The 27700-nt window shown below is 37.6% G+C and overlaps 5 protein-coding genes across 6 annotated transcripts; 3 read left to right on the forward strand and 2 right to left on the reverse strand.

The window, feature by feature from the left end:
- LOC109950448 lies at positions 104 to 715 on the reverse strand. Its single transcript, XM_020569152.1, has 2 exons — positions 453 to 715; positions 104 to 358 (listed from the first exon to the last, which is right to left on the reverse strand). Exons 1-2 carry the CDS (start codon positions 698 to 700, stop codon positions 226 to 228), a joined length of 381 nt encoding a protein of 126 aa, XP_020424741.1. The 5' UTR covers positions 701 to 715; the 3' UTR covers positions 104 to 225.
- On the forward strand, positions 804 to 4230 carry LOC18793385 (nuclear pore complex protein NUP43). Its single transcript, XM_007222165.2, has 5 exons — positions 804 to 1520; positions 2541 to 2610; positions 3169 to 3400; positions 3539 to 3612; positions 3734 to 4230. The coding sequence occupies exons 1-5, from the start codon at positions 889 to 891 to the stop codon at positions 3785 to 3787; spliced, it is 1062 nt and encodes a 353-aa protein (XP_007222227.1). The 5' UTR covers positions 804 to 888; the 3' UTR covers positions 3788 to 4230.
- Positions 4643 to 7033, forward strand: LOC18788736 (50S ribosomal protein L35, chloroplastic). The gene is made up of 3 exons (XM_007223605.2): positions 4643 to 5016; positions 5552 to 5668; positions 6666 to 7033. The coding sequence occupies exons 1-3, from the start codon at positions 4753 to 4755 to the stop codon at positions 6741 to 6743; spliced, it is 459 nt and encodes a 152-aa protein (XP_007223667.1). The 5' UTR covers positions 4643 to 4752; the 3' UTR covers positions 6744 to 7033.
- On the forward strand, positions 10026 to 14885 carry LOC18790091. 2 transcript variants are annotated; one of them, XM_007223171.2, is made up of 6 exons: positions 10026 to 10438; positions 11087 to 11368; positions 11463 to 11636; positions 11752 to 11858; positions 12481 to 12812; positions 13920 to 14885. In XM_007223171.2, exons 1-6 carry the CDS (start codon positions 10295 to 10297, stop codon positions 14525 to 14527), a joined length of 1647 nt encoding a protein of 548 aa, XP_007223233.1. In that variant the 5' UTR covers positions 10026 to 10294; the 3' UTR covers positions 14528 to 14885. The 2 variants fall into 2 exon arrangements, with proteins under 2 accessions (XP_007223233.1, XP_020409819.1); XM_020554230.1 differs by having other exon boundaries at positions 10069 to 10438; positions 13944 to 14885.
- Positions 17870 to 26888, reverse strand: LOC18789676 (autophagy-related protein 11). The gene is made up of 5 exons (XM_007221816.2): positions 24894 to 26888; positions 21675 to 23352; positions 19367 to 19587; positions 18802 to 19015; positions 17870 to 18483 (listed from the first exon to the last, which is right to left on the reverse strand). The coding sequence occupies exons 1-5, from the start codon at positions 25835 to 25837 to the stop codon at positions 18094 to 18096; spliced, it is 3447 nt and encodes a 1148-aa protein (XP_007221878.1). The 5' UTR covers positions 25838 to 26888; the 3' UTR covers positions 17870 to 18093.

The raw sequence follows: 27700 nt of genomic DNA on the forward strand, positions 1-27700 counted from the left end.
AACACTTAACAAATTGTAGGAGATTGAATTTCATCATTTTGGAATACCTTATTATTTTTAAATTTCCTCATCCAAAGTTAGGTAAAATTAGTTCTCAAAATTTCCCAACAACTTCACCTTCTTCTTTCCACCCAAAAATATTACTAAAGAATGAAATCCTTTGCAATTCAGACCTCATTTCATCATATCACATTCAAAATACAATAAAATAGCCCAACTCAAGATTCAATCTTCTTGTTCTTTGAAAAAAGAAATTATGAGAAAAACACACAAGGGAACAACGACAAAGGCAGCAACCTTTAGCAAGTCCTCACTCTCTTTTGAGATCACTCCAATCCTTGACCAGTCTCCACTGTACCTGAAAGTTCATTATTTTTCCACATTAAACAGATCAAAATCAATGGAAAAAGAAAGAGAAGTGAGCCCCAAAAAAAAAAAAAAAAAAAGCTTACCCTGCATCAATGAACCCTAATCCCAACATTGCAACCACAGACCTAGCAACAATTGGGTTTGAAATTTTGATCCGCAATGGGAAGATGAATTGTTCCTGGCTTGAAGGGTCTTCAGGCAAATCTCTCCTCTTAGCTGATGCTGTTCCAAATTCTCTGCCATTTTTCTTCACAAACAGATAAGGGGAGAGCTTGTTAAAGATAAGGGTCTTTTCTGAGGCAAACATTTTCCCCTCATCTTTCTCTTCCATTTCTTCTCCATATGTCCTTTGAGGGCACGAGGGCAAATTAGTCAATGCACACTATTACTACCCTTACCCGAGCAAATTCCCATTTTTCACTAACGTAACCCCACCTTCCCCAAAACCTTTTTTGATTGAAACAAAAGAAAGCAAGCCAGTGAGAGAGCAGAACACTGTAAAACCCTGAACCCTTAACAATGGCGATCACGGCACTCTCCGAGCCTCCCCAAATCCACAGACTCCGACAATCCAAGTACATAGACGCTGTCCGCTGGTTGCCTCCTCTCTCAGCGTTAGACCGCTTGGCCGTCATCGCAGTTTTCGACTCAGATTCCGACTCTGCCGCCATAGAAACCCACTCTTTTGCTCCAGACCCAGAAAATCTAACTCAACAATCTCAATGGTTCTCGCCCTCACGAATTTCCTCCCTCAAAACCTCTCAATCCCACCACAAACCCTTTGTGGCCGCTGCAACATTGGCGGGCTCCATTCACATCTTGTTTGGGGATTCGATGGACCCGGCATCTCTCGAATCGGAGCTTTTGATGCCCGAAAAGGCATTGCATGAGGGACCCATTTCTTGTGTCGATATAATGGATGGTGGGGTGGAGTGTGTGAGTGTAGGGGAAGATGGGAGGGTGAATTTGGTCTCTGTTGGGGAGTCGGAGTTGAGCTACCAACGGATTTTCGATAGCAGCGGGTTGGTTTCGTTTACCACGGCGAAATGGGCCTCCCCGAGTGAGTTTGCCACTGGAGGATATGGATTTAGTCTCCAGTGGTGGGATCAGAGAAAGCCTGGTGCGGCGGTGTCTCAGTTTAAGGGTAGCTGGTGAGCATTTTTATGAATTTGTTTTGCTTTTCAAATTTGAATTTATTCTTCAATTTATGATGAACTTTCATTGATCTTTGTCTCATTTGCTACAGTGATTATGCTATATTGCAATTTCCTTGCTATAAACTGAGTTATTAACTGATCTCCATCTTGTTTAAGAATTTACTGTTGCTTAATGAAATCAGTAAATAGCTCAGAGAAATTCTTTGGTGGATGTAATGTAGTTTGATTTTGAATTTATTAGTTAATGGACTTCTTCAGAATGATTCATTTTCATTTATGAGCTGGAACTGTATGCAATTTAATAAAACACTAATAAAAGATGTAAACGATGCTAACATGCCAGAAATGTAGACTCGGTAGCTTAGAAATGCAGGATGTTAGAGGCTCAAGAAGTGTGCCTTCTTAGGGCATGAACACGCTTCTCGTGAAGCTGGAATTTGTATTTGGATACATAACTAGATACATATGTGCTTCAATGCATTACATGCCTAGCTCATATTAGGTATATATAAATTTGGATTAACTGCAATAAATTTGCAAACTATTGACACGATACATCAATAAGGAAATATATTACTTTTAGGAAGGTGTAGAGACAGGATGTATTCCAACGAAATGCTATTGATTTTAGGAGGACGAGTAGACCCACTCATGATCTACTAAAAAGTTGATTGGTTAGAGTCTAATCCGTGAGATGTTAGTGATCTTCTAAGCAAAGGCAGGAGGGGTGAGGCCCCGTGTGGGGGCAGAGGCGATAACATCCGAGCAATGAATTGCCGAGATATGTGGGTATCCTGAGTTTAAGTCTAATGTATATTTCATTTGTGTTAGAGTTTGATTCGTGCTTTTCGTTTGCAAGCATTGCACAATCAGAAACTTTTCAATGACCTTGTGCTTATCATTTGTCTCTTTCCATTTGTCTGCTTTTTTTTTTCATTACTGCTTAAACTTTAAAAAAATTTCCACAGCATATTAGTGATTTCATCTTCAGAGCTTTTGGTGGAAATGTTGTAGGTCTCAAAGAACAACTCCTGGGATCGTACATTCCATTGATATTCATCCTTCACGAAAGCACACTTGTCTGGTAATGCTTATATGTAAAAAATTCCATACTTAGATTTGCATTTAACTGGTGATCTTTGCAACTCACCTATTTTTGTTATGTGTGTCGTTTTGAAATTGATAAAAGAGATAAGAGCATCAGTTTTATTGTTAAGTTCCTTTTTCTTTTCTTTTCTTTCAGTTTGTGAAATATTTGAATTTAGCTTTACCTTGAATCATGAATTTGGTTTTTCTTGTCGTCTTAGTCCTCTCTCCCTTCCTCAGTCTTCTTTTTTTGTTTTGTTTTGTTTTGTTTCTTATGCATTTCTCACCATCTTAAAAGTCCTTGCCAAGTAGCCTGTTTCAACTTTTTAAGTATTGTATTGACATATTATTCCATTATGCATGTTGTAAGCTGCGGGAGATGCAGTAATGCTAATGTGAAGTAAAATAAAAAATATTTGCCCCCTTTGACTTTTAAGCATATATGAGTTAGATTTCTCACTTGATTGATCAGATTTTAGTTTTCTTGAATCTTATGTTGTCACAGACCCAAAAAGAAGAATATGATGTTCTTCTTACAATTTTCTGGTACTTATAGGCAGGAGGTTCCTTAGGTACTGTATTTGCCTGGGATCTTAGGTGGCCACAACAACCAATTCTTCTTTCTGGTGTTGGGGCAGGTGAAACAACCCATTCACCATGCGAAAGTGAGGTTTGGGAGGTTCACTTTGACCACTATGCAAAGTCTTCAAATGTGGGAAATGTCTCTTCACGTATCTTACCTACTATGATCTGTTCAGAAGACGGTATCCTTGCTGTTGTTGAACAGGGTAAGATCCTTTCTGCTAATTCTTCGATGGCCAACTGTCATGGTTGGTAGCTTGTAATTGGCTGAGCATATGTAAAACAAAATATCCTTGAAACTTGAATGCTTTATTAAGAATGTCAAATTGTCCAAATCTGTTTAGGTGAAGAACCCGTTGAGCTCTTAGCTGAACCTTGTGCAATCAACAGCTTTGACATAGACCGGCAATATCCTTCTGTAAGTAGAAATTCTGCCAATTTGTAGTTTGTGCTCTGTGAAAGTCAAAATGAAATGTTTCTGATTTCTGTGACTTTTTAATGTGTTTAATCTTATAAAAGTTCCACATTTTGTTGCACAGGATGTGATATGTAGTTTGGAGTGGGAATCCATAGCCATCTTGACAAGGTCATGATAATTCATAGCCATCATGTTCAGAGCTCAATTTCGAATCGAAACTCACCTACTTCCTGAAGCTGTTAATTGAGAAATAGAACGGGGCCAAACCACTTGGTGCTGAAGTTGTAATTCATGCCCGAAAATGATGTACGGACCCATTTCCTGATAAGGTTTGATGCTTTAACATGCATGAACCAGGTTGTAGGACTAAGGGCTACAAAATTATTCCAAGCAGCATCTGTTGTAAAACATCGATCATTGAACCGCATACACAAATGATAAAAGAGGGGCTGCCAACAATTAAATCATCCTTTCACATTGATTAAAGTATTTTCTATCATTCACCAAGAAAAAAAAGGTATTATTTCACCATTTCAAACAAATGGTTGCGGATGGTTTATTAAATTTAGGACACCATGTTGATAATCCTTGTATTTGATTTGTAATTTATTTTCGTAAGTTGTTTTCAAAATCATATGACATTTGGAATCTTGGATTCCCAAGTGCACCTAGATTTGATTCACGTAAGAGATTATCTTGAGACAACCCAATATAATACTTTCCCTCTCCCTCCCTCTACCCTTTCCTAGCGAATGATGAAAAGAAAAAAAAATAAAATTAAACTTGCTGTTCTTTGAATATGTTGTTAAGACTTCATTCTCTGTCTTGACGACCATTGAGTTTTTCAACCTTTCTTTTCATCCATATTCTAATACCATACAATAATTCCAAACTTTTCTACATCAATGGGCTTGAGTTTTGGTACTGGAGCAAGAACACAAATTGGGCTTGGGCTCCTAACTGTTTCTGGGCCGAACAATTAAATGTGCTGTGTTCACATCACCCTCTATGAACACACGCCTTCGTTGCCTGTAATTGTAAACATCGCAAAAGGATATGAGGACTCCAATTAAGCGCTCAAACTTTATCCACAACTTGTTCTGAGTGAGTGAGTTTTCAGCGGAAGAAGAAAAACTAACAATGGCCTGTGCAGCCATGGCCATGGCGGTTCCGTTTGGTCTGAGATATTCCCCATCATGCTCTTTCATGGCTCAGCTCTCTCGCGGCTCAGTTCAACTCGCTCAATTCAATAGGCCCAACTCGTTGGGACTCAGTTCCTCGCATAGCATTTCTGGGTTGGCCTCGCTTCTTCCTCACAGGCTCTGCACTATTGCTTCAAGCCCTCTTAGGCCTCGCTCTCTCACCATCGTCTCTGCTAAAGGCTACAAAATGAAGACCCACAAGGTATTTCGTCATGGGTTTTGGTTATTGAGAAAATTTTGGAAAAGAAAGAATGGGAAAGAGTATGTGGTAATGTTCCAAATTGGTCATACAAGGAATAGTTTTGAATTTTAATTTGTTTGAGATGTAATTGAAATATGATAGTTTGATATTTTCATTGAGTTGGACAGACATATTTGCACTTAGGAAAGACAAATATAAATCATAATCAAGTAACAAAATTAGAGTGCAATGGAGACTGATGAAGGTTGGTAGAGTTGATTAAGGCTTGATGGAGTTGACCAAGATGATGGAGTGATGGCAATTAACATCATGTACTTTAAGTTGACAAAATAAAATCCTAATTGAAAGCTTGAACTTTGTGAAAAAAAAAAAACAAGCTTGAAGTTTGAATTCCCAATCAAATCCAATTATAGACCATTGAACACACTTGACAGTTTTAATCTTTTTCATTTATTTACTGTTCTTTAATTTTTAGCCTTCGAATGAGCTCCTATTGGTTTTATCATCTAACTATATGCTGAATAACTGGTGATAGGCTTCGGCGAAGCGGTTCAGGGTGACAGGTAGAGGGAAAATAGTTCGGAGGAGAGCTGGAAAGCAACATTTACTTGTAAAGAAGAATGCCAAGAGGAGAACTCGACTATCCAAAATGGTGTGTTTCTAAACCTTATCTACAAGTTGTAGTAACTATGAACTTTTCCTGCCCAAAAAAGGCATTCTAATTATAGACTTGGAAGCAATATTAGAGAATCAAAGATGTCCATTCAGTATTTCCTTCTGTTTTCAATCTACTATAGTTAAGTTATAGGATGATTCTGTTTAAAACATGCAGACTTCGAGTTACTGTTTAGGAATGTATGGTTGGATACAATTGTTTTAGGGGCAGATCTACAAGCAGGTTGGATGCACTTGTTTTTTAAGTTGGATTTTATAATGGGAAGAGGTTGGAATCTAATGATATTGATATTGCCATGAGTGCATTGTGAAGAATATTTGTCCTTCTTTACGTGCTGTTTTGAATAATAAGAAGGCTTTTAAGGGCTCATACTGAGCCCAAACACTTGCTTCTTACTTTTAAAACCTGAGCTTCAAGTGAAACTTGAGCAAAAATTGGCTTCTTCTCACTTCTCAGCACCTTGTTCTTGAAGTTGTGTCTGTAGTCTCTTGATACAGTATAGATTAATTGAATTTGTGCTATGTCTTTTTTCTCAAATATATCATTTTGCTTGGACACTATAAACTAGATAAATTCCTCAAATATAGCTTGTAAAAAGTGGTGGATCTAGAGAAACAATTGATTGCGTCGTCATCCACCGTCCATTTGAGTTTGCAATCTCGTTTGTCGTTTGCTTCAGCTACACATAGCGATTATCATTATTCATTGTGCTTTGTTTTTTATTTGGCCTGTTATAATTCTCAATCCCAGAAGGCAATAAATTACCCTTTTTGTCAATAAGTTTACTATTTGGAAAGAGGGAACTGTTTAAAATCTGTGAAGAAGAACCCATACAGCACATCTGTTACCCAGCTCTCAGCTCACATCTCAAGCCAAGACGTCCCCTGTTACTTTATGCATAGTATTATTTATCTCTCAGATTTAGTATTACTCCTTGGTTTCTTATGTTACTTTGGGCTTTTGTTATGTGCAGCATGCGGTGAGTCGAAGTGACTATAACAATGTGATTGGAGCCTTGCCATATCTGAAAGTAAATAGAAAGGCTGAGTAGAGGTGATCTTTAAACGTGAAAGCAGAAGGCGTTTCTGACATGCACACCTGTATTTCTCACATCTTTGTGAAAGAAAGTGCTTAATTAATGTCAATGATTTTTTGTTTTTTTTGTTTTGGTTTCCTACTCAATTGAGGGTGGTTGGTATTACATTTACCTACACTGGAATTTCTAATGTACGGATATATATAATGTCGGCACCTATTGTCCATCAGTTTCCTCTTTCAGAAGATGCTTGAACTTGAGTATGCTAGAAACTGCAGGCAATAATGGTAACATTTTAAGATGTATTTTATTTTAAGGCAAACTACAAAACACATACTTGATGTTTAGGGTCGTTTTCAGTATGGGCCTTGGCTTTCAATTTCATTAATTTATATTCTTTTCACATATGATCAATTTAAGCCTTCCGAATTAAACTATTTATTCAGATGTGAACTGCTGATGTGTACATTGCGGGACTCATCAATTTAAAAAAAAAAACTAAATTAATTATATAAAATGAAAAAATCACATAAAATAAAATAAAATAAAAATCTACCTAGATCCCAACAACCCCGCGCCTGCCCGATCTTCCCCACCCCCTCTCGCCGACGCACAGCTGGACCATCAATGGCCTGAAAAATCCGATACATCTCGAGTTCCTTGTCATCCATGTACCTTCAAAACTTGAGATAATCGAAACTTCATAAGATCCTTGGCATACTTGTACTATGGCGGAATCTGAAGCGCCGATAACCTGGCCTCGATCGCGGGATTGTCCAAGTACCAAGATTCGCAGCGTCGAAGAAATTGAAAAGGCTTCGAATTCTAGTCACTCTCTCCTCAGTCTCGCGCAAGGCCATAAGAACGTGATCCATAGAAATGGGTCCGCTTTTCTTCATTGGGTTGCAATAGCCGTCGTCAATGGGCTTGTTCGCATCCCTGTTGAGGAAGCCGACATGCTCAGCGGCCGACATTGCCCGCGTGACATAAAAACCCAATTCTCCTTTTCTTCAAATTCTTCTTCTTCAACCTTCTTCAATGTGAACCAAATCAATCACAGGGCACAAGGAAGGAAGGACTAGTTCCTGGTTTTGGGCATATGGGTTGATGGGTTTTGGGGTATGGATCATAAATTCACAACAATTTAGTCCATACCATCCCCGTCCACAATTGGATGAAAGAAAGACAGAGAAAAAAAAGGGAAAGGGGAATTGTTGTTTGAGTCGTGTATTTCAAAGTTCCTCTTTGAGTTCTATGCTGCACAGAGAGAGAGAGAGAGAGAGAGAGAGAGAGAGAGGGATGATGATGAAGAGAGGGAGGGGCTGGGGTGGGTGCAGTGGTGCGTCGGCGATAGGGGGTGGGGAAGGCTGTGCGTCTAGGTAGAGTTTTTTTAAAAGTTATATTTTTTTAATTTTATGTTATTTTATTATTTTATTTAAAAAAATTGGAGATTAATTAATAGGTGAGTCCAGCAATTGACATGTCAGTAGTTAACGTCTGACCAAACAGTAAATAATACTTAAATTGGTCATATGTAAAAATTATGAGGTGTAAATTAATGAAATTAAAAATCAAGAGCCCGTATTAAAAATAACCCCAAACATCAAAAGGGTGTTTTGTCGTTAGCCCTTCATTTTATTTACTTCAATTTGGAGCAGGCTATTGCACAAGAGCTGCCCTGTCAAATTTCAACTACTTGATATATACTTGCCAGTTGCTAATAGAATGGTATTGAAACTGATTGCCAGGTATGACCTTGAGTTTGCTTAGCATAATATATTATACAAAAACTCACATAGAGCCTATTTAGAGAGAAAATTCTAAAACTAATCACTTATTATTGTCTAATAGGTTCTTAGTATGTTAAAAATTTAAAGAACCAATTAGAAAATAACAAGTGGCTAATTTTGAGTTTTTCTTTTCTCTAAAGAGGCCCTATAAGGGTTTATATATATGTATACTTTTTTTATAATATGTCATGTTAGAATGAACTTACTTTTGAAAAGCCCTATTGTTTTCTCGAGGGTTGATGTGAAATATTACCCCATATCGAAATTAGGTCGATTAGTCAATAGGTAAGTTGATATGTCAGTCTAATCAATATTGAGAGTAGCAAATTGCAGCAAGATAAGGAGGATATGCATTCCATAATGTCTTGATATCATTGTCCTCAACAAAACATACTAATAATGTCGAAAGGACGGAGAAGATGTCTTTGATTTGTGATAATAAAGACAAGATGTTTTGTCCGAAGAAGTCCTTGATTACAATTTTTAGTGAAAATGGTTTATAAAAGCAATACCTAAATTCCAATTGACGGAGAAACTTTCTGTCTTGTATTTGTGTAAATCTCGTTCTCCAATCGCTTGTAAAAAAAAATATATACATATATCTTTAATCATTGGGCTATCCGTATGAAATGATTATAAAACAACTTTACCCACTTGTTTGTCTAATTACATTGAATTGGGAAGTCAATTGGGCCATAGGCTTGTTGGGTCCTATTCGGCGGCATAATCTTTAGCAGTGCAAGGAAAGAATTTTCCATGAGACAAGAGACGTTGTACATTTGTATTTCATTTCATACAGGTTTTTCTTCAGTGTTCATAGAATTGGGCAATTCAATTATTGAAATTGAATTGAGTGACGAAAGAAGAAAATTGTAAACGGCAATAATGAGTAACGTAACTGGTTAAGAAATCAAACTTTTCAAAGATATCAAGTGAAAGATTTAGCTAATGGGGGTCTAACCTCATAAAAAAAGACATTAATTTATAGACGGAGGTCTAACCTCATAAAAAAAGACATTAATTTATAAACTAACTATTTTAAATTCAAACTTCTACAACACATTAATATTGTTTGCGTGAGAAACTCCTCCCGTTCTCCTCTAAACTATGGCTTATAAATTGTTCACAATTAGTTATTTGTTGGAAAAAAAAAAAAACAATTTGTTATTTTAATCGACACGTGACAAACTTGTGAGAAGGTGGTGATGTTACACCATGAGGAGTAAATGAGCAAAAATGAAGTTCTATTTCATATTCGTAATCCATCACAACAGTCTACGTGTCGGCTACAAGAAACATGCGTGTGACAAGCTAGAGCGGGATCTGCCGCCACGTTTGGACACAGACAACCAACGCCGTCATTTAAAGTTGAGTGGGCCCCGCACTATATCCATTAATTTCATACGTGTCTGCCAGCGCACGCATGCACAACATCAACCCAAATTACAAAGATACCCACACTCCTAGACCCAGATATGCAAATGTTTCGAGGGTAATTCAGTAACTACATAGCGCCGAGCCTAGTTACACCACGTGGGAATCGCCGTCGAAGACCTGCCTCCTCCTCTCGTCCCTCACAGCGTTAAGAGCTTGAGACTTTCCAAAATTCTGATTTCTTACTTAGGGTTTTCAGAAATCAATCTTCCGATTTCTTCAGATCAAAGACCGCTTAATTTTCTAGGGAGTTTATTTATTTTATTCCATTCCCCTTATTTTCTTTTGGGAATTTGAATTCCTCCGCTGAATTTATTTTTTTTCGGTTTTGGGGAAGAATTGATGGTGCATATGATGAAATCTGGAGATCTCCAAACGACGCCGTGTACGGAAAAGGTGCCGGTGAAGTTGGAGATGGAGGACGCTTTGGAGGACGAGCATGGCCCGCTCAACAAGCGTCCCAAACCCTCCCCTGCTTTTCAAGAGGTTCGGTTTGCGGTCCTTTTCTTTCTGTTTCGTTTGGTTGCTGAGAAAATAGTTAGGAAAGAAAAATTACCTAATACTTAATTGGATACAGCTTATTTCCGTATTAAATCTTTCTTGCTTTTGTCATTTCCTTATGGAATCTGGACCAGCTTGAAATTTTTTCTGTTTTTTGATTTTGCATGTATTTATTCGATGAGAAATTGCGGTTCGGAGAAATGAAGATTTAATCTTTTTGTTTTTTCATGTGATTGTCAATAGCTTAGTAGATCTTTGGATTTTGTGTCCTAACTCAAGATTGAAAATGTTTCTGAAGACATACAAATTTTTGGTTTGTTTGGTTTGAGGAGGGGTATAAATTTGTGATCTTGTATGTACTTATTTATTAAGTTAATTAAGATCTCGCTTCCATCACATGGGATATTATTAACATACAAATTTGAGCTCCCTTAGATTAGGTGTGTTCTCTTAACTTTTGGTGTTGCCTGTTCTGGCACTGGGTTGGAATAATTAGGAATTCGGCTTGTTTTGAACTACAATTATTTTGGAATTTCATTTGTTGAAATGTTGGATTGTTTTACTTGGGCATAACTTTGAATTTGATTATTTTTTGAAATGTTCTCTTACTTTGTTTTGTTGATTGAGCTGCAGAGGAGTGTTGGGGATAATGCATTTGCTGTCCCACCTTCACAATACAATCCACTCGATGAGCCTAGCCCTTTGGGTTTGAGGCTAAGAAAGAGCCCATCTCTATTGGAGTTAATTCAAATGAAGCTCGCTCAGGGGGGTGCTTCTACAACTGGAGCTGTACAAAGTGAAAATGCCAGCTCTGCAGTTAAAAAAGAAAGTAAAGCAACTGCTGCAGTGGGTACTACGGATAAGCTCAAGGCTTCAAATTTTCCAGCTTCACTTTTAAGGATTGGGGGTTGGGAGGTATCTTCACTAGTTTTTAAGTTATTTATATTTTGATATTGTGAGTGAATATGTTTGGGCCAAAAGTTTCTAAAACTACTTTACTTGGTGGCAGTATAAATCAAGATATGAGGGAGATTTAGTGGCGAAGTGTTACTTTGCTAAGCATAAGCTTGTTTGGGAAGTTCTCGAAGGTGGTCTCAAGAGTAAAATAGAAATCCAGTGGTCAGATATTATGGCTCTCAAAGCAAATTGTCCGGATGATGGACCTGGTACTTTGACTGTTGTGGTAATGTCTATGTCTTTGCTTTCCTATTTTGTCTTTTTTATGTTTGTATGTATGTTTCTCAACAAGATTATGTTGTGTCTACGTTTTCAACCTGGTGACCCCTTCTGTGTTGCAGCTGGCTAGACAACCTCTTTTCTTCAGGGAGACTAACCCTCAGCCTAGAAAGCATACCTTATGGCAGGCAACAGCAGATTTTACTGATGGACAAGCGAGCATTCATAGGTAAAATCCGATTGGTGATTGCCATCCTTACTCTAACATTTCCTTTTAGAAAGAAAGCCTGAATATTAGTTTGACTGATTTTATTGTTAAGCTAAAAGTTTAGTACCCTTTTTTCTTTTCTCTTGTCATGCATTTACAATCGTACTTTGTTTCTCCCCTGCTTCTAAAACTTTTTTAAAAAATGTATTTTTTTTGGGTCTCAGATATGTTCTTTTTTCCGTCAGTGGTCTCAGCGATGTTGGTTATCTCATTTTTGGAGTAATTAGGGAAGACAAAGGAAATGGTTTCTTGGTGATATTCTTTAGTGTCTAATTGTTGAGTGCCATTGGCATTCGTTGGCTTTTTGTGTTTCTTTTTACCCCGTTTTCATTCATGTCTCAGGTTTTCCACCAATTATTGACAAAGAAACTATGTTTTCCCATATACTTGTTAAATTGTTAAGCTGGGAGATGTTGTAACTGAAAATACTCTATCTTGACATGGATTTTTAAATAATTAAATTGCAAGTTTGAGACATGTTGTGAAGAGACATTTGTTTTCAATCTGTTTGAAGCTGCATCAGCCGCATGTTCAGTTGATGCTGTGAGATTTATGCAAAAACTTTGGCATTGTGGTTTTATAGGCAACATTTTCTGCAATGTCCACAAGGACTGTTAAACAAACACTTTGAAAAGCTTATCCAGTGCGACACGCGGCTTTGTTTCTTAAGCCGACAGTCAGAAATTGTTTTGGAATCACCATGTTTTGAACCACGGTCTTCTGCTTTCGAAGATCCAGAATCCAAAGACCATGGTTTTGATCCACTGGGAAATGGTAATGGTTCCTCCGTCTCTGGGTTCCAAGATGTAGCATCACCATCTGCCAGTCAATCATCGTCTTTGAAGATCGATCAGCAGGATACAGCTTCTATGGCATTGGAACATCAGTCCAGAGAAGCGCCTTCCCCCAGCTCAGGTATGATGAATGAACTTGGCATTAATTTCTAGCAAAATATTGATAAGGATCACCCTTCGTTTTATTTGCTTCTCAATTTAATTGTTCTGCACCTCTTGTACCATGATGTTAAACAGCACCTGAGTTTTTATTTTTTATTTTTGACACTCGGAGATGGAAATCTAGACTTAAGTGGTACAATGGGCGGGCTTATTGGATGTCTTAAATAGTATACACATCGTCCTTTCTTAATTGACACTTTTAATTCACAAATTGTAGGATTCATAAGTATTAGATTTCCAGATTACCCCTTAAATCTCAAAGGAACTTGTTTGAAGAACGGAAACTCATGAGTAATAAGGCAGGGAGCAACTCTTTTCGTGCTCACTTTCTCATCTATTTACAGGCTATAGTTTTTCATGAAAGTCTGGTTATTTGATTTGTTAGATGTATCGTTCAAATGATTGTCCATATATTAATTTTTTATGTCTAGCGTATGCCATTAGAGGCATCAGCAGTCAAAGTAATTTGCATAGTAGATCCATTGCATGGCTATGAGTGCTACAATTAGCTGCGTGGCCAAATGATTACTGACACCAGTTAATTTTATTGCCAAATTTAAAGAGGTGTTCGGAAAACTTGTTTGTTGAGGACCTGCTTTTTGTTGAATGCAGCTTAATATTTTAATGTATCTTACTTTGTTGTTTATATTGTGAAATTCTTAAGCTTGTACAACTCCACACTTTGTATATTATCTGTCTTGCCTGTAATTCCTGTGGACATTGTGTGAAGGTTAATAGAATCAGTATGATGTGTATAAAAGGACAATAACCAACTAAAACTTAGTTTGATATCTATATTTGAAATACCAAGACTTGGAAAAAGTTTTTCCTTTCGAGTTGTGAAGTTGTTTTTCATTCGAACATTGCTTTGAAATTTGGTTACAAACTGATTTGGTTTGTAAACCCTAATTCAAGGATCATTATGTTATGTTCATCGAGTTTTGTTTTATAATATGTTTGTACTTTGAGGGGTATTAGTTTTCTTTTCAGATTTTAAGTATGACTAGATGTGGCACTTACTGTTGCCCATTGATCACTGGATCACTGATTGACTTTCTCATATTAGTTATGGATGCTCGTGCAATTGAAGGAAATGGAAGTTCTGAAGCTGTTGATTCCAGGGGGCCCAAAAATCGTGTACAAATGAAAGTGCCTGGGCTTCATCCATCAATGTCGATGAGTGATCTTATGAGTCACATTGGGAACTGTATTTCAGAACAAATGACTTCTGGAAATCCGTCTTCTGCTGACCAACAGTCAGAATACCAGGACATGCTCGAGGACATTGCCCAATACTTGCTCAGCGACAATCAATTTACAGCAGCCTCGGATGAGAAATCCCTCATGTCAAGGGTCAATTCTCTTTGTTGCCTTCTGCAGAAGGACCCTGGTTCAGTTCAGAATATGGTTGATGGTGAAAGTAGTGGTGAAGGACAAGATGGTGGAAGTGATGCTCAGCTTAATCATACTCCTGATAATAAATCTGGAGCCAATACAAAGGATCCTGAAGATGATACGAAGGATGCTTCTGGTGGGAAGAAGGCAACAGGCATGTCAAGGAAAGACTCCTTTGGGGAACTGCTGTTTCATCTGCCTCGCATTGCCTCACTTCCCTCACTTCCGAAAGTCTTGTTCAACATTTCAGAAGAAGATTGCGAGAGCCAAGCCAGATAGATGTCTTAGTTAACATTGCAGAAATCCGCAGCAAGCAAGCTGAATAGAGAACTTTTCTTCTCCCTCCCTCTCTCAACCCTGTCTTTCGCACATGTACCCGCGGTGAAAATATGGTGGCTGTTTAATGTTATTTGCTGTCACAAAGCTTATCTTGGGAAGTTTCGGGATTCGGAAATTTATATTGATGAAGAATCCTAAAATCTGCCCAATGTAAAAATCTACCGATTAGGTGTTGTGCGTAGTGTTGTACTCGTTTGCTCCCCTCCATGACCTATAAACAGCGTAAAATATGTTTCTGTCTGTAAATTCTGTTAACCAATTAAATGTCAATTAAGGTTTTGGCCGCCTTTGGTGCTTATTCAGTGTGTTTTCTTATGATTATCATATGATTATCCCGTGCGAACTGTGTTTGAGTTTATGGCTGCACCTAGGTTGGACCCTAGGTTGCCTATGTATCCCTTTCGAGGGATACCAAGCCACTCGTAATTCTTTGGAGAATTTTATTGGACTTTCAAGGAGTGAATGACCACTTGAAAGAATTTGTGGTGTGGGAAATATTTGTGGAATTTGGACACATGTGGTTGGACCAAGGATTCAATTTGTTTTTGTGCTTTTGCGGTTGCATCTAGATTGAGTATCTAAATTGCCTATGTACCCTTGGCGGGATCAAATTGAACGTAGTTCGAAAGATTTGAGATTTTTTGTGGTGGAGATTTGTAGTTTTTGGGGGTGAACTTAGTTAGGGTAAAGTAGGAATTCTGTTTGGACTTGTACATGAGTACAACCACCACCACTCCCCACCACCACAACCACAACCACCGCCATCACAACCACAACGGCAACCACCACCACTCCTCCCAATTACCACCTCCACAACCAACACCACCACCTCCTCCTCCCCACCACCACCACCACTATCACCACCACAATCATCACATCCTATACGTCGAAAAAAATCACCGAAGTCTGTAATTAAAAGTCTATACAAATCCATGAAAGAATGTAGTAGAAGTCTATAGGATTCTCCCAAAGTCCATGTGGAATGTACATGAGTATATAGAAATCTATAAAATCTATCACTTAATTGAAGTCTAGCAAAATTCTCTGAAATTCTAATTGAATAGGATTTTGAAGTGAGGAGACTCCAAAGTGATGGGATTAGTAAAGTCACTTGTTTGGCTAATTATTTTGTTGATGGAATTTGATTGGGTAATTTTTTATAAATATGAAATTAGTTTTTTTTGTTGTTGTTCAGTTTATAATTTCTCTCTCCCGTTTTTCATCTGTTTCTGTCTCTTTTTTTTCTTTGGAGATATTCTGTTCAATTTTTTTTGGGGCTAATCACATGTTCGATTCTTGGACTCAAATATGAAGATGAGCTACTTGGGTCTGAGATCAAAGTTAATATATGAACTTTGATATAAATCTTATATTGTGGTTTCTTTTGCTGTCAACGTATGTGAATCACTGCTAAAACAAGAAAACATTTGTGAAACAGGTTAGTTTGACCATACGGAACTTCCACATACCCCAAATCCCATTTCTAAGTACCTCATCCAAACACAGTGTTAACGAATTTTATGTAGTGTCCTGTTTAAACCCAAGAAGCCTTGAGGCTCTTTACCCCACAACACGAGATATGTATGTTTCTATTGTAAATTTTAAACAAGTTTCTAATCGATTGCATTCATCAATTGAACAACGATTGTTCCCACTATGAACTCTTGAATAACAATGTTTAACCCACAAATATTCCTATGGCTTAACGTATGACAATACAAGTATTTAACACAATTTTTTAGAGGTGAGAAGTTTCAAGAGAGTCGGAATAAGAACAAGGATAAGGGACAAGGTTTTCTTTGTGTATTCCTTGTATATTGTTCTTCTTTCAAGATTCCCTAGAAGAGAGAAGATCGATCCGAGTTGTACAAACATCACATGCTCTAGTTATGGGAAGATTAAACAAGATAATTTACGAGCCGGTCACCTCGGCTAGGAGGCCAGCCATCCATGTCACATCAAGTCCGTTAGGTGACAGATGGTCGGAGTTCACCCATGTCCTCTTCTCATGACGACTTAATGTTTTTACTAGGGGGCAGGTGTGGGCATAGTAGCCCGCCACGCGCGACAGTAGTCTCATCTGGTCAGGTGGTGCGTTAGGCGGTTTACACGTGGCTTTTGAGAGGACATGGGCACACTTTATGAGGCGTGGCGAACTTGTGGTCAGAGGAGGTCATGTCATCGACGTGGCTAATTCGTATCCTTTCGAGTTTCCCCAAGATAACTCCGAGGTCGAGACAGAGGGCGATTTGGTCGTTTTACAATGTGGTGTGCGAGGTCCACGTGTCATGCTTTCATTGGGCAGACGGAATTGGTGTGTGCGGAGCGTCAACAAACAACATGATCTATCTTGGACACAAGATCAGCTATATAATGGCTTATATATTTGTATTAATTTGTACTAATTTGTAAGTATTCCAATACTTATTTAAGACCAAAAGAATAACTTAAAAAACTCATTAGTACAACCACATCAGAACTTTTGCAACTGTATGAAAGAATTTATTCACGTACATATGTATTAGGGCATGATGTGTAGCCTCATATGTTCACCATCATACAAGCATTCAAATTTCAGAAATCACTAGTATTGCTTTTATGCATGAGAATAATTATATACATGAGTACTATATCTTAAATTACCCCAAGGTTTGCTACGTTATTCGCAAATTGCTACAAAGATTGTAAGAATTTGTAAAATATCACTTGTTGGTAAGAAGACCTCGTTCATAATAATGGGTAGGAATAAATTAACGAGAGATGGGAAGTGGATTAGGGAATTGGAGAGGAAGATTGGGGTTTTGGAAGTGAAGAGCAAGAGAATTAGGGTTAAGGAGGAGATGAGGAAGAGGAAGGAGGAATGATGAAAATACCCTCCAAATAGGCCACACATGCGCCTCATGTGGTCATGTTTAAATTTGAAAACTCAAATACTAACGTGTTAATGCGGTGAAAATTTCAGAGTAACTAACCCTTTAAAAAAGCCAATACGGGACTTAATATGCAGACCAATAGTCTCAAGTTCGAACATCTACAACACTAATCAGTGAAAGTTGTATGGCCTTTTAAGTAATTTTGTAGAAAAGTAGGTGGAGAAACTAAACGGCATCACTGAAAATTATATAAAAAGAAAAAGAAAAGAAAATATACAGACTTCATCTTTACCGTGCCCCCGAAAATAACCTTATCCTGAATAATGCTTTGGATTTGAAGCCGGGTGAACCAACGAGTATACTTGTAGATAAAGACCCCTATTTTTTAAATTTAAAAAAAAGAAAAAAAGAAAAAGGAGAGCTAATATTCACATTTTTTACATAATCATAGAAATGGCTATTATATACACAAAGTCCACAGTGGGAGGAGAAGATTAAATTCTATTGCATCATCAGCTGTACACAGAGCAAATCAAGTTCCATTCTCCCACTAGAAGGATTATAACTGTTTAAAGTAATATCCGTATGTACACTTGGAATTCTTCCATCACGTCAATCTGCCTAAAGCAGGGATCAGGAAGGAGGTGGTGAATGAATGGTGGTATCAGGTAACATTGCTACTGTCACTACGAAGAATTCACAGCCAAAAGGGAGACCATAGGGGTTCGATCCTGAATTCAAGGTCAACCGGTCGGTCCCTGTGTCAGAGGTTAGCTCGTGCTCAGACCGGGTTGAAGTAGGAGCCAATGGCTTCACAGTCTGGCGTTCGATATGCACAATTTGTCCAACAATGTAGTTAGGTTGATGTGGGAGATGATCCGTAAACAAGGCCACAGATTCAGCTGAGAGGTAGTAGTTTGAGCAATTCCGATTGATTGCCTCGTAATGCCCAGCTGTGTTAAGAACAAAGGCGGCAATCTCGTGAACTTCCAAGCGGCCGAAAGATATCTTCTCCTTGTTTGCCTGCAGCAAAATTTAAAGTACAATAACAACCTATTAATTGATCATTCAACCAGAACAGAATTCAGTCATGGTTGATGCCTAAGTTCACTACTCACTAAACCGTGAACAGATAAAAAATTGTAATCCAAAATCTTACAGTAATTAAGTCATTAAGGTGTTCACTACCAGATCTGCCGGTAAAGATTAAGACCATTATGCAACAGAGCATAATAAGATACAAGCACAGGTGTCTTGTACAACAGGTAAGTCAAGAAAACTACTAACAAATATATATATATATATATATATATTTGAACAAAAAATCCCAATATCAATTACCTGCTTCTCAAGTTGATGCTTCGTGTACAAAGTCTTAACCAGATCCTTCTTATCTTCCAATTCTTTTCTAAGTTGTTCATTGGCAGCTTCAACCTTCGGATACTTGTCCAGTAGCTCTTCACGGTGTCTTGACAAGAAACCAACTCTATCTGCGAGGACCCGAACACATTTGCGAAACTCAACAGTACCATCATCCTCATTGTCATTAATAGAACTGAAACAAATCAAAGCCAAAACTACTATCATCTCCATTAACAACAATAGAACTAAATACTCTGTATTGTTTTCCCTTTGACGTGAGTGTACCCAAAATTCATGAGATGGAAGTATCCCTAAAAATATCAACTAAACATAGATAACCTTCCCTCAATTATAATGTTTATTAGTTTTATTTTCCAATGCATTTTTTAATCTTTTAGTTATTTTATTGAAATGTCCTACTGATGTAAAACAAACTTTTAAAAGGCTATCAAGGTTGCATGAGATGTAGTGTAGGAAATACAGCATCGATGAGAATAAAAAACTTTAAAGGCAGATAAAACAAGGACTGGCGTAACAAACTTACTTTCCCAGAGATTGTGCTAAGGTACGTAGTGATTCAGCAAAACTAGCCACCCCACCCTGAGCATAAACACAGCTCCGAAGTCTTTCGAAAAGGCCACGCATTTTCACAGCAGAAGCACGTAGAGCACCATACTCTGAGGCCCTGCGATCAGCCGCACAAAGATGGGTTTGAGCTTCCTCTCTTGCTTCATGCAAACAATTCTCCAAGTGAGCACAATTCATCTGGCAAGGACAAAACATAATATAAAATCAGAATACAGAGAAGTTAACAAATAATAAAACAAAATATAAGCTCTAATCACGGTTCTGTGGAAGTGCTTAATTAATGCAGCCATTAATCACTCGATGAGACACTGTCAGTCACAATTCATCTTGCATTTCTGTTGAACTGGGGATTTTAAAACGCTTTCATGTCTGCAGTACTATTGAGTTTCTCGAATGACTACAATTTTCAAGGAATTGATGTATCATGATAAATGATTCTTCTCACTTTTGGCCAACTATTTTATTTTTACCCCTATAAACCCTTCTAACAGTGACGATACCAGAACTTGACTTTTGAAGGTTGCTTCATTAAACAGCTAACTGACAAGACCAAAAATTGTAAAACTACATAACCCTAAACATAAAAAGCAACATTGAAGCAACCCGTAAAGAGCATCTACAATAGAGGTATAAAAAGAATATTATACCAACAAAAAAAAAAAGAGAGAATGGTAGAAGTCATGAGAAAGCAATGTAAATAAAAAGATACCCCCCTCTCACCCTGCCAAAAAAGAGAAAACAAAAAAGTGGGGACTAGGGCCCCTGCTGGTCCAATTCTGGGTTAAACAGATTCCATATAAATTGAAATATTTATATGGGGACTACAATAAGTATGTAAGGATAACCTACTGGTCATAACCCTAACATACACTCTAAGGATTTTGTATCATTCTAGTACATTAAATGCTCTTAAAACCCTAGTGGGATCTTGTGAGCCAAAATATAAGTCAGATTACATTCTTCTATTGTTGCATTTGATATCTATCACAACATTCTAGTTTAGTGCCAATTTATAGGGTAAACAGCATAATCATAATCAAACATTTTTCTCGTACAATTAAATAAAAAGGAAGAAAGCCCTTGGGGTATGAAAGTCAACCATTCTTTGTAAGGAAAGGAAAACAAAAAGCCAAGGGATCATAATCTAGCATTTTTAAATACTAACTTCTATCAAGAATAACAAAAATGAAAATATACTTTATCCCTCAAAAGTAAATCAAACTAATCAGCAAAGCTAATTGGAAAAAAAAAAATAATAATAAAAACTTCATTAAAGTTCCCAAATGATTAAGAATAACTAAATATAAATATTAAAGAAGAGAACCCATGAGATTTTACACACATCATCAACTACAGAATATGTGCCACACATGAATACACGTGTCTGTCTGTGTGTGTGTGTGTGTGTGTGTGTGTGTGTGTGTGAGAGAGAGAGAGAGAGAGAGAGAGAGAGAGAGAGAGAGAGAGAGAGAAAATAAATGAAGAATAGCTGGCTGCATGAATTAAAAATTTCTGACAAATGACTCGGAAAGTAAGACATTAAAAAAATGAGGAACACTGTTTCTACCCCCTTTTTAATTTTATTTTATTTACAATATTATCATTGTATAAAATTACTTAAATAGACATATCTACGCATTTTTTTGTCTTTCAAAAAAGAACTATTCAGAATTAAAGAAAAAAAAAGGATAGGGATCTGCAGGCTGCCATAGACGGGTGCACCAGAGAATGAAAACCAATATTGACAACAAAGGATAAAAGACTGTAAAGAACACTTTTCAACATGTAAAACAATAGTTGTCATATGATCTCCCAACTGAAAAAGGTTCTATGCTAAGAATCATGAAACAGGCTATTTGTAGAAGTATGAGATCTTGAAGAAATTCATGGCTGCATGGGACAAGATACAATAATGGGACTTGAAACTCTTCACATAACATCACATAACCATCTCAGACTTTGTAGGAAGAAATTAAAGCACAAGGTTGCAAAACCTCAAATGGGAGCACTATCAAGGATGACAACCTGGGCATGAATGACGTCATGGGGTAGTAGCCATTCAAGATTAACAAACTGCTTCTTTAATTATCATTATATTTTATTTGGGGTTCAAGGGTATTATCAAAATTATGGGGTGTGAAAAGAGATTATAAAAATGTTTTGAAGTTAAATACAGGGTGAGATAATAAAGTGGATGGAGAAATAGGACAGGGGGGTGGAAATAGCAGCACTCCAAAAAATAAATGTGGTTGATCCACTAGTACCTGAGATTCATCAAGTAGTTTCCGATTTGTGTCCAACTCCCTCTTAAGCATCGCAACATCCTCCACAGCAGCTTTAAGCTTAATTTCTGTTTCACTCAACTGGTTTGACTTATCTGCAAGTGCACTTTCCAATTCCAACAACAGTTCAGTACTGACTTTGTTGTCCAAGCCTGGCTCAGTTGCTGTTTCACATGGTAAGACATTCAGAGGTTCAGGCATGCTTTCAGCAGTAGAACTGTTTGTCAGTGACATGCCCAGCTGCCCCACCATCTTATCTTTCACATCTTTACCCCTGGCTAGCAGTTCTTCACGATGTAGCTCTTGCATTGATGAATCCATTTGATGATTTTGTACTGCAGAAGAATCCATCATATTTTCATCTCCCCCATCTCGCATTTTTCCAGGTTGTGCATTGAACAGACCCAATTTTGTATCCAGACAATTTGAGATGCAAGAAACCTCATCCATGGGCTCAGTATTAGATAAGCAAGGCATATGGACTTCTCTACCACCTAACATTTCTTGCTTGCAATCATCAACCTTATCAGACAAAAGGGAAAATTCAGAGGCATCCTTATCATTTGAAAGCTTCTGGCCTTGCAAATACTGATCAGACAATCTCTGTTCCAGTTCTTGGATGCGTTTCTCATATGAAAGACACTGCATCTCCTTCATCCTAAGCATAGATTGCAGATGCTTTCCATATTCATCTTTCAGTTGCAAGGCTTCAGCTGTCTTCTCTGCAGCATCCTTCAATAAAATTTCCATTTTACTATCATCCAATGATTCATAGTCTACTTCAGGCCAGAATGAACAAATCTTAGCTATTGCAGAAGCCAGTTCGGCTTTCAATTTTGCATTCTCAACTTCCATCTTACTAGTTCCAGCAATCTCTACCAACTCACAGCCTTCAAGTAGCTCCTCAGAGTCATATTTCTCAAGGTTATCCAATGCAATCTCCCCAACCTCTGCTGAATGACAACTTTCATTAGACATAGAATGTGAACCTCTAAACGAACCCTTGGAAGACAATCCTGCCAAAAACTCAGGTGCATAACGGTCCAGGTCTGAAATGTCAATATCAAGCAAGCCAGTATCAAAAGGAGCTATATTGACATCACACTGATTGGGGGTATCATATAATCCCATGGATGCTAATACATCCCTGGGCATGTACAAACTGTGAGCTTTCAGAAACTCCTCCCGTCTCCTAACCTCAGCCTCCCTCTTTGTCGCAAGCCTTTCAGCCAACTGTCCAGCCATCCCCATATAAAGCTTCAGGGAAGCCTTTCTTCTTACTATTTCTGCTAAGCAGGCTCTATAAGCAGGGCAGATACCCCGAACCAACTTTAAGTCCAAAAATAGATCCTCTTGACGCACCATTGCCTCTCTAAAAACAGGAAACTGTAACTTTGCATCTTTGATGATGTAAGAAATATATGTTATCTTTTGCATATAATTATGGACAAAGATGTTCATTTCATTCTTTTTATCCTTGCAGAAGTCCAGCAGCTTGGAAATTGCACGATCACAAGCCTGCATCCTAGGCAGGTGATTTTTGTCATGGACATCATACATAGGGCCTAAGGCTGAAACTGCATCGTGAGGACGAAGTGACGAAGACAATTGGCAAGACAAGCAATCATCCACGAGTTTCTTGACAGTACTTACATCTTTGCTGCATAAATTATAATCAGTTGATTGCATTATTAAAATTCTAAAAATAATATAACTAATGCAACAATTCAAGGCAGAAAATTACATATCTAAGTGCAGCAGTGAAAACACAAGTGTTATCCAGAATCTCAAGTATTCCAACTGATGAGGACATCTTTGTCAAACCCATTAGGATTTACAAAAGAAAGAGATGGAAGAGGAAATCTTTTAATTTGGTCTTTAAATCTAGTAATTTTTTTTTATTCCTGCGATTAGTTTCTAACTTGTTTTCTAAGTTTCCAGATTTCAGTAGGATTTCTCGTTTTTCCAGATTTCCAAGTTTCCTATTTTATTTAGATTAGGATTTCTTTCCTAGAATAAGTTTAATTTTCCTTTTCACTCTAAGGTTAGATTATTATAAATACCCCTACTACGTAATTCATTATGGAGGTTAGAGTTGTTGAGTTATGAGAAAAGTTTATTTTCCAGAGATTGGAATTCTTGGTGTGAAGCCCCTGGAGTGATTCCAGACCTATCTTTATTGTTCTATTTTCTGTTTTTTTCATTGTTCGCTTCCACTACTCTACTTAAGCCTACAATTCACCCATATCCAACATCACCAACTGGCTTAACTCAAGCATAATGAGAAGCTTGGTTCCAAAGACCATAACATTCAGAAAGCTTTAAATAGTCTTGGAGGTTTAGGAACTGGTATACTTCTTATCTATTATGATAGGACTCCACTGTTACAAGTGAACAACTACATCAGATTGCTAAAACCATCACATCAAATGTCCTCACCAGAAAGAAGTTCAGGCATATAAAACTTTACAAGAATAATCACTTCCTGAATGTTACGATACTCGAAAGGATAGTCACTAATAATAAAAAGTTCCTCTCATATCTTCACAACTTTCCTATCCCTGTTTGTAGGTCAATGTACGTAGTTCATACATTGAAAACAAAATAGATGGAATCTTGTCAGTAAATCTTTAGAAAGTTTTGAAGCTAAAGTACAGAAGGAAGTTTATCTTGTGAAAATGATAAAGTGACTTCAGATGAAAACTCCACCGCCTTATGACTTTGGAACCTAATTCATCTAGTTCAATTACATTAAGCACTTACCTAAGTGGCAATTGTTTGCTTAAAGAGAAAAAAAAAAACACAAATGCTCGCAAGTTTATTTTCCGCTCCTCGGCATGAGCGTCTACACTAACTCCCTTCTTTTCAATTCCATCTACTGGTACTGTATACCCCAAAAACATGGGCACTCAAGCTAAGTGGTGTAGGATATGGGTGAATTGTAGGCTTAAGTAGCAAAACAATTAAAAACAGAAAATAGAACAATAAAGATAGGTGTGGAATCACTCCAGGGGCTTCACACCAAGAATTCCAATCTCTGGAAAATAATTTCATCTTTTCGTTTTGAAAAAAGAAAATGAGCCCATTCAGAAGGAAACTCCAAAACATTCCAGAAGGACTCAGGCAAAGGAAATTGGACAGATAAACAAACAAGATATATATATTGCACATGAATATGACAATAAATGAAAGGAATCTAACCTCAAAGACTGCATTATACTCTTTTGTTCAGTAATATATCGCTGGTGCTCCTTAATCGTCAGATCCAAATTCCTAATAGGCAAAGAAGCCCTATTAGAAAACAATTCCTCGACTTTTCGCTTCACCTCACCAAATATCTGCTTGAACTGTGAAACCTTATTCTCAAACTGCCTGTGGGAACTGCTACAACTCTCTCCCGCTTTCCTCAAGTTCTCTTCCTTGACAAAATCCGATAAGCACTTACGACTGGCAGTCTGTAATGCAGGGTGGAGCTTGATGGATCTCAGTTTGTCTACATCCCTCCCAAGATTCACCAAAAGATCAGAATGAATCCTATGTTGTTGAGAATAACGCTTCATGAATTCTGTGTAGTTTTGGTTTATCATCCTATAGTATTGATCCAAATTGCCCCTTGCAACCTCCACTGCCCTTTCTTGAACCTTTTGCTCCCTCCAGAGCCGCTCGCAGTTCTCATATTTCACTTGGGTACTAGTGTAAATTGCATGACCCTTGTGGTAGTGGTACCTAAATTGCCTTTCATAAGAAGGCAAAGCTTTCAAAGCAGGGTCCAAAGCATCATCCAAAGGGTGAGGGTCATGTGAAGCCGATGGTGATTGGGGTTCGGCAATCTCAAGAATATCAACTTGCTCAGGCAAAGGGAGGGACGAATTAGGTTGCAGTCTTGCTTTATTGAATATAAATACTTCCCGACCATCAGCTGGAAGCTTATAATCTGAAAGTGGCCGGTGTGGCTCAAGCTTCATATCCAAACACAGAACAAGCTGGTCGTTGAGATTAATCCCCACCACAGATTCAATAAAGCGCATAACTGCCTCTACCGGTGTGGTGTCCTCACAATCGAGCTCAAATGAGTGCCCATTCTCAGCAATATGCACCAAAAGCTTGCCCAGATTAACCAAACCTTCAGTGATGGTAGAACTCATCTTATCCAGAAAGTAATGACTCTCAACCACAAAGCCCCAAGCAACACAATCAACACCACCTTATACACACAAAGTAATTTCTAAGCCCAAATGGTTGAATAAGAGCTCACCGCCAGATATGAAACAACCCCAAGAATTTGAATTCCGCTACTTTTCCAAAATAATCTGCAACCAAGTGGAAATTCCCGATTTTTAGATCTTAAGCCTCGATAAAACCCCAAATTATCACAAACCCACCTCCAAATTTAACCAATTCTGAACAACCCATAAAAGATTTTATCGGGGAAAAAATTAAAATCAATGATTGTACCCAGCATCGACAACCTAAAACGCAGACTTTATTTTGATCAAAAACAAAAACGCAGACTTTATATCAGCAATACCGACCACTCAACTTCAATCCTTACATAACCCTAATCAGTACGAACCCATAACGAATTCCTCAAAATTGCCCCGATTCCAAGTGTCCCACGCAAAAAATCAGACCCCAAATTCTTCACCGACGTACCACCAAATTCATCAACAGCAGCCCAAATCCCAGCAGAAATCTTCTCGAGAAAGCCCTCAAATCCTTCACGATCACCACCGGTCCACCGCTCAAGCAAAACCTAAAACCCAAACCAAATATCGAGCAACTAAAGATGCGACGACTTTGACAAAAGAGCTAAAGCGAAAAGCTTGAACTGAGAGGCCAAGATAGGTAATCGAAAGGGATTTCGTCAAGAAAGGCGCTTTTGAATACTACAGCCTCAGCACAAGGTTTCCACGAAACCCCTTGCGATATATATTTTTACGTTCATTATTATAGCAGTCTGCCGTCTACGTTTTCTCTCCCTCTTCCTTCTTCAGCAATAATTTTTTTTTTTTACTCTTTTTCTCTGTAATATATCTAATATTTATATATAAACAAACGCAGAGAACCTTCTGCGGGAAGTAAACACCGCGTAAGCTCAACTCTCTCTTTTTCTCTCTTTTATCTGTCTGTCGCTCTCTCCTTCTCCACAATAAGTTTAAAAGTACAGAAAAGCAAAGACAGCAGTTTTATATCCCGTAGGAATGAGTTTTTTTTTTAATTCCTCTCTTTTTATAGAGAGATAGATCCCATAGAAAAAATTAGGGAGACTTTGGAAAAGCCCAAAGGAGAGAGAAAATTTTTAAAAGAAGCAAAAATGGACAAAATTGCCCTTATTTATTTTTTGATTTCCTAAGAAATCCTTTACATTTACATGTCTTTAGTTTGAAAGTTGAGAGGTTATTCTGTCTTTTTTCAAAAAGCTTTGGCTTTTTCCAAAAGTGAAAGTTTTTTTATGGGTAAAACCTAAATTTACTAAAAAATTAAGGGGGTGTATTCCGTTGAATTTTTTATTTTTCTTTTACATACAAGTGATATTCGAGTATTAAGAGGGTGTATTCATTCAGTACGTTGATACTTGGGGAGGGTGATTTGAATACTTGATATGTACAAATCCAACATACTCAAATTTTAGGTCAATTGGAAATCGTTACATGAGTCGTTTACTAAAATCAACAATGGAAATTGCCACGTTCATCTTTGAAAAATCATAACAACCAACATACACAACCTTACTTATTTCCCTGAAATTACACGAACAAAAAAATCCTAGGTGTTCCTTCCTTTTGTGTCCTAAAGAAAAACTTCACATATATGCGTTTTGAATAAGAATCCCACTTGTGATGATTTCTTCTGAGTAATGCTTTTATTGAAGTTCTCCATCACCCCTTTTAGGCGTTCTCAAACAAATCCTTCTCTCAAAACTCATTCTCTAACACTACTCATGTTCTCTAAATTTAGGTCTACATCGTCTTTGACGGAGGTTGTTGCAAATTACCTAATTATTCTTT

Source organism: Prunus persica, chromosome G1, assembly GCF_000346465.2.
Source record: "Prunus persica cultivar Lovell chromosome G1, Prunus_persica_NCBIv2, whole genome shotgun sequence".
NCBI classification, from domain to species: Eukaryota; Viridiplantae; Streptophyta; class Magnoliopsida; order Rosales; family Rosaceae; genus Prunus; species Prunus persica.

Coding starts and splice junctions, on each gene's coding strand:
- LOC109950448 (XM_020569152.1), bottom strand. CDS start 700: ATGGAAGAGAAAGATGAGGGGAAAATGTTTGCCTCAGAAAAGACCCTT. Junction 359..452: donor TTAGGGTTCATTGATGCAGG/GTAAGCTTTTTT, acceptor ATGAACTTTCAG/GTACAGTGGAGACTGGTCAA.
- LOC18793385 (XM_007222165.2), top strand. CDS start 889: ATGGCGATCACGGCACTCTCCGAGCCTCCCCAAATCCACAGACTCCGA. Junction 1,521..2,540: donor TCTCAGTTTAAGGGTAGCTG/GTGAGCATTTTT, acceptor GAAATGTTGTAG/GTCTCAAAGAACAACTCCTG. Junction 2,611..3,168: donor CACGAAAGCACACTTGTCTG/GTAATGCTTATA, acceptor TGGTACTTATAG/GCAGGAGGTTCCTTAGGTAC.
- LOC18788736 (XM_007223605.2), top strand. CDS start 4,753: ATGGCCTGTGCAGCCATGGCCATGGCGGTTCCGTTTGGTCTGAGATAT. Junction 5,017..5,551: donor ACAAAATGAAGACCCACAAG/GTATTTCGTCAT, acceptor AACTGGTGATAG/GCTTCGGCGAAGCGGTTCAG. Junction 5,669..6,665: donor GAACTCGACTATCCAAAATG/GTGTGTTTCTAA, acceptor TGTTATGTGCAG/CATGCGGTGAGTCGAAGTGA.
- LOC18790091 (XM_007223171.2), top strand. CDS start 10,295: ATGGTGCATATGATGAAATCTGGAGATCTCCAAACGACGCCGTGTACG. Junction 11,369..11,462: donor TAAGGATTGGGGGTTGGGAG/GTATCTTCACTA, acceptor ACTTGGTGGCAG/TATAAATCAAGATATGAGGG. Junction 11,859..12,480: donor GGACAAGCGAGCATTCATAG/GTAAAATCCGAT, acceptor GTGGTTTTATAG/GCAACATTTTCTGCAATGTC.
- LOC18789676 (XM_007221816.2), bottom strand. CDS start 25,837: ATGAGTTCTACCATCACTGAAGGTTTGGTTAATCTGGGCAAGCTTTTG. Junction 23,353..24,893: donor AGTATAATGCAGTCTTTGAG/GTTAGATTCCTT, acceptor TAATTTATGCAG/CAAAGATGTAAGTACTGTCA. Junction 18,484..18,801: donor AGCATCAACTTGAGAAGCAG/GTAATTGATATT, acceptor ATTTTGCTGCAG/GCAAACAAGGAGAAGATATC.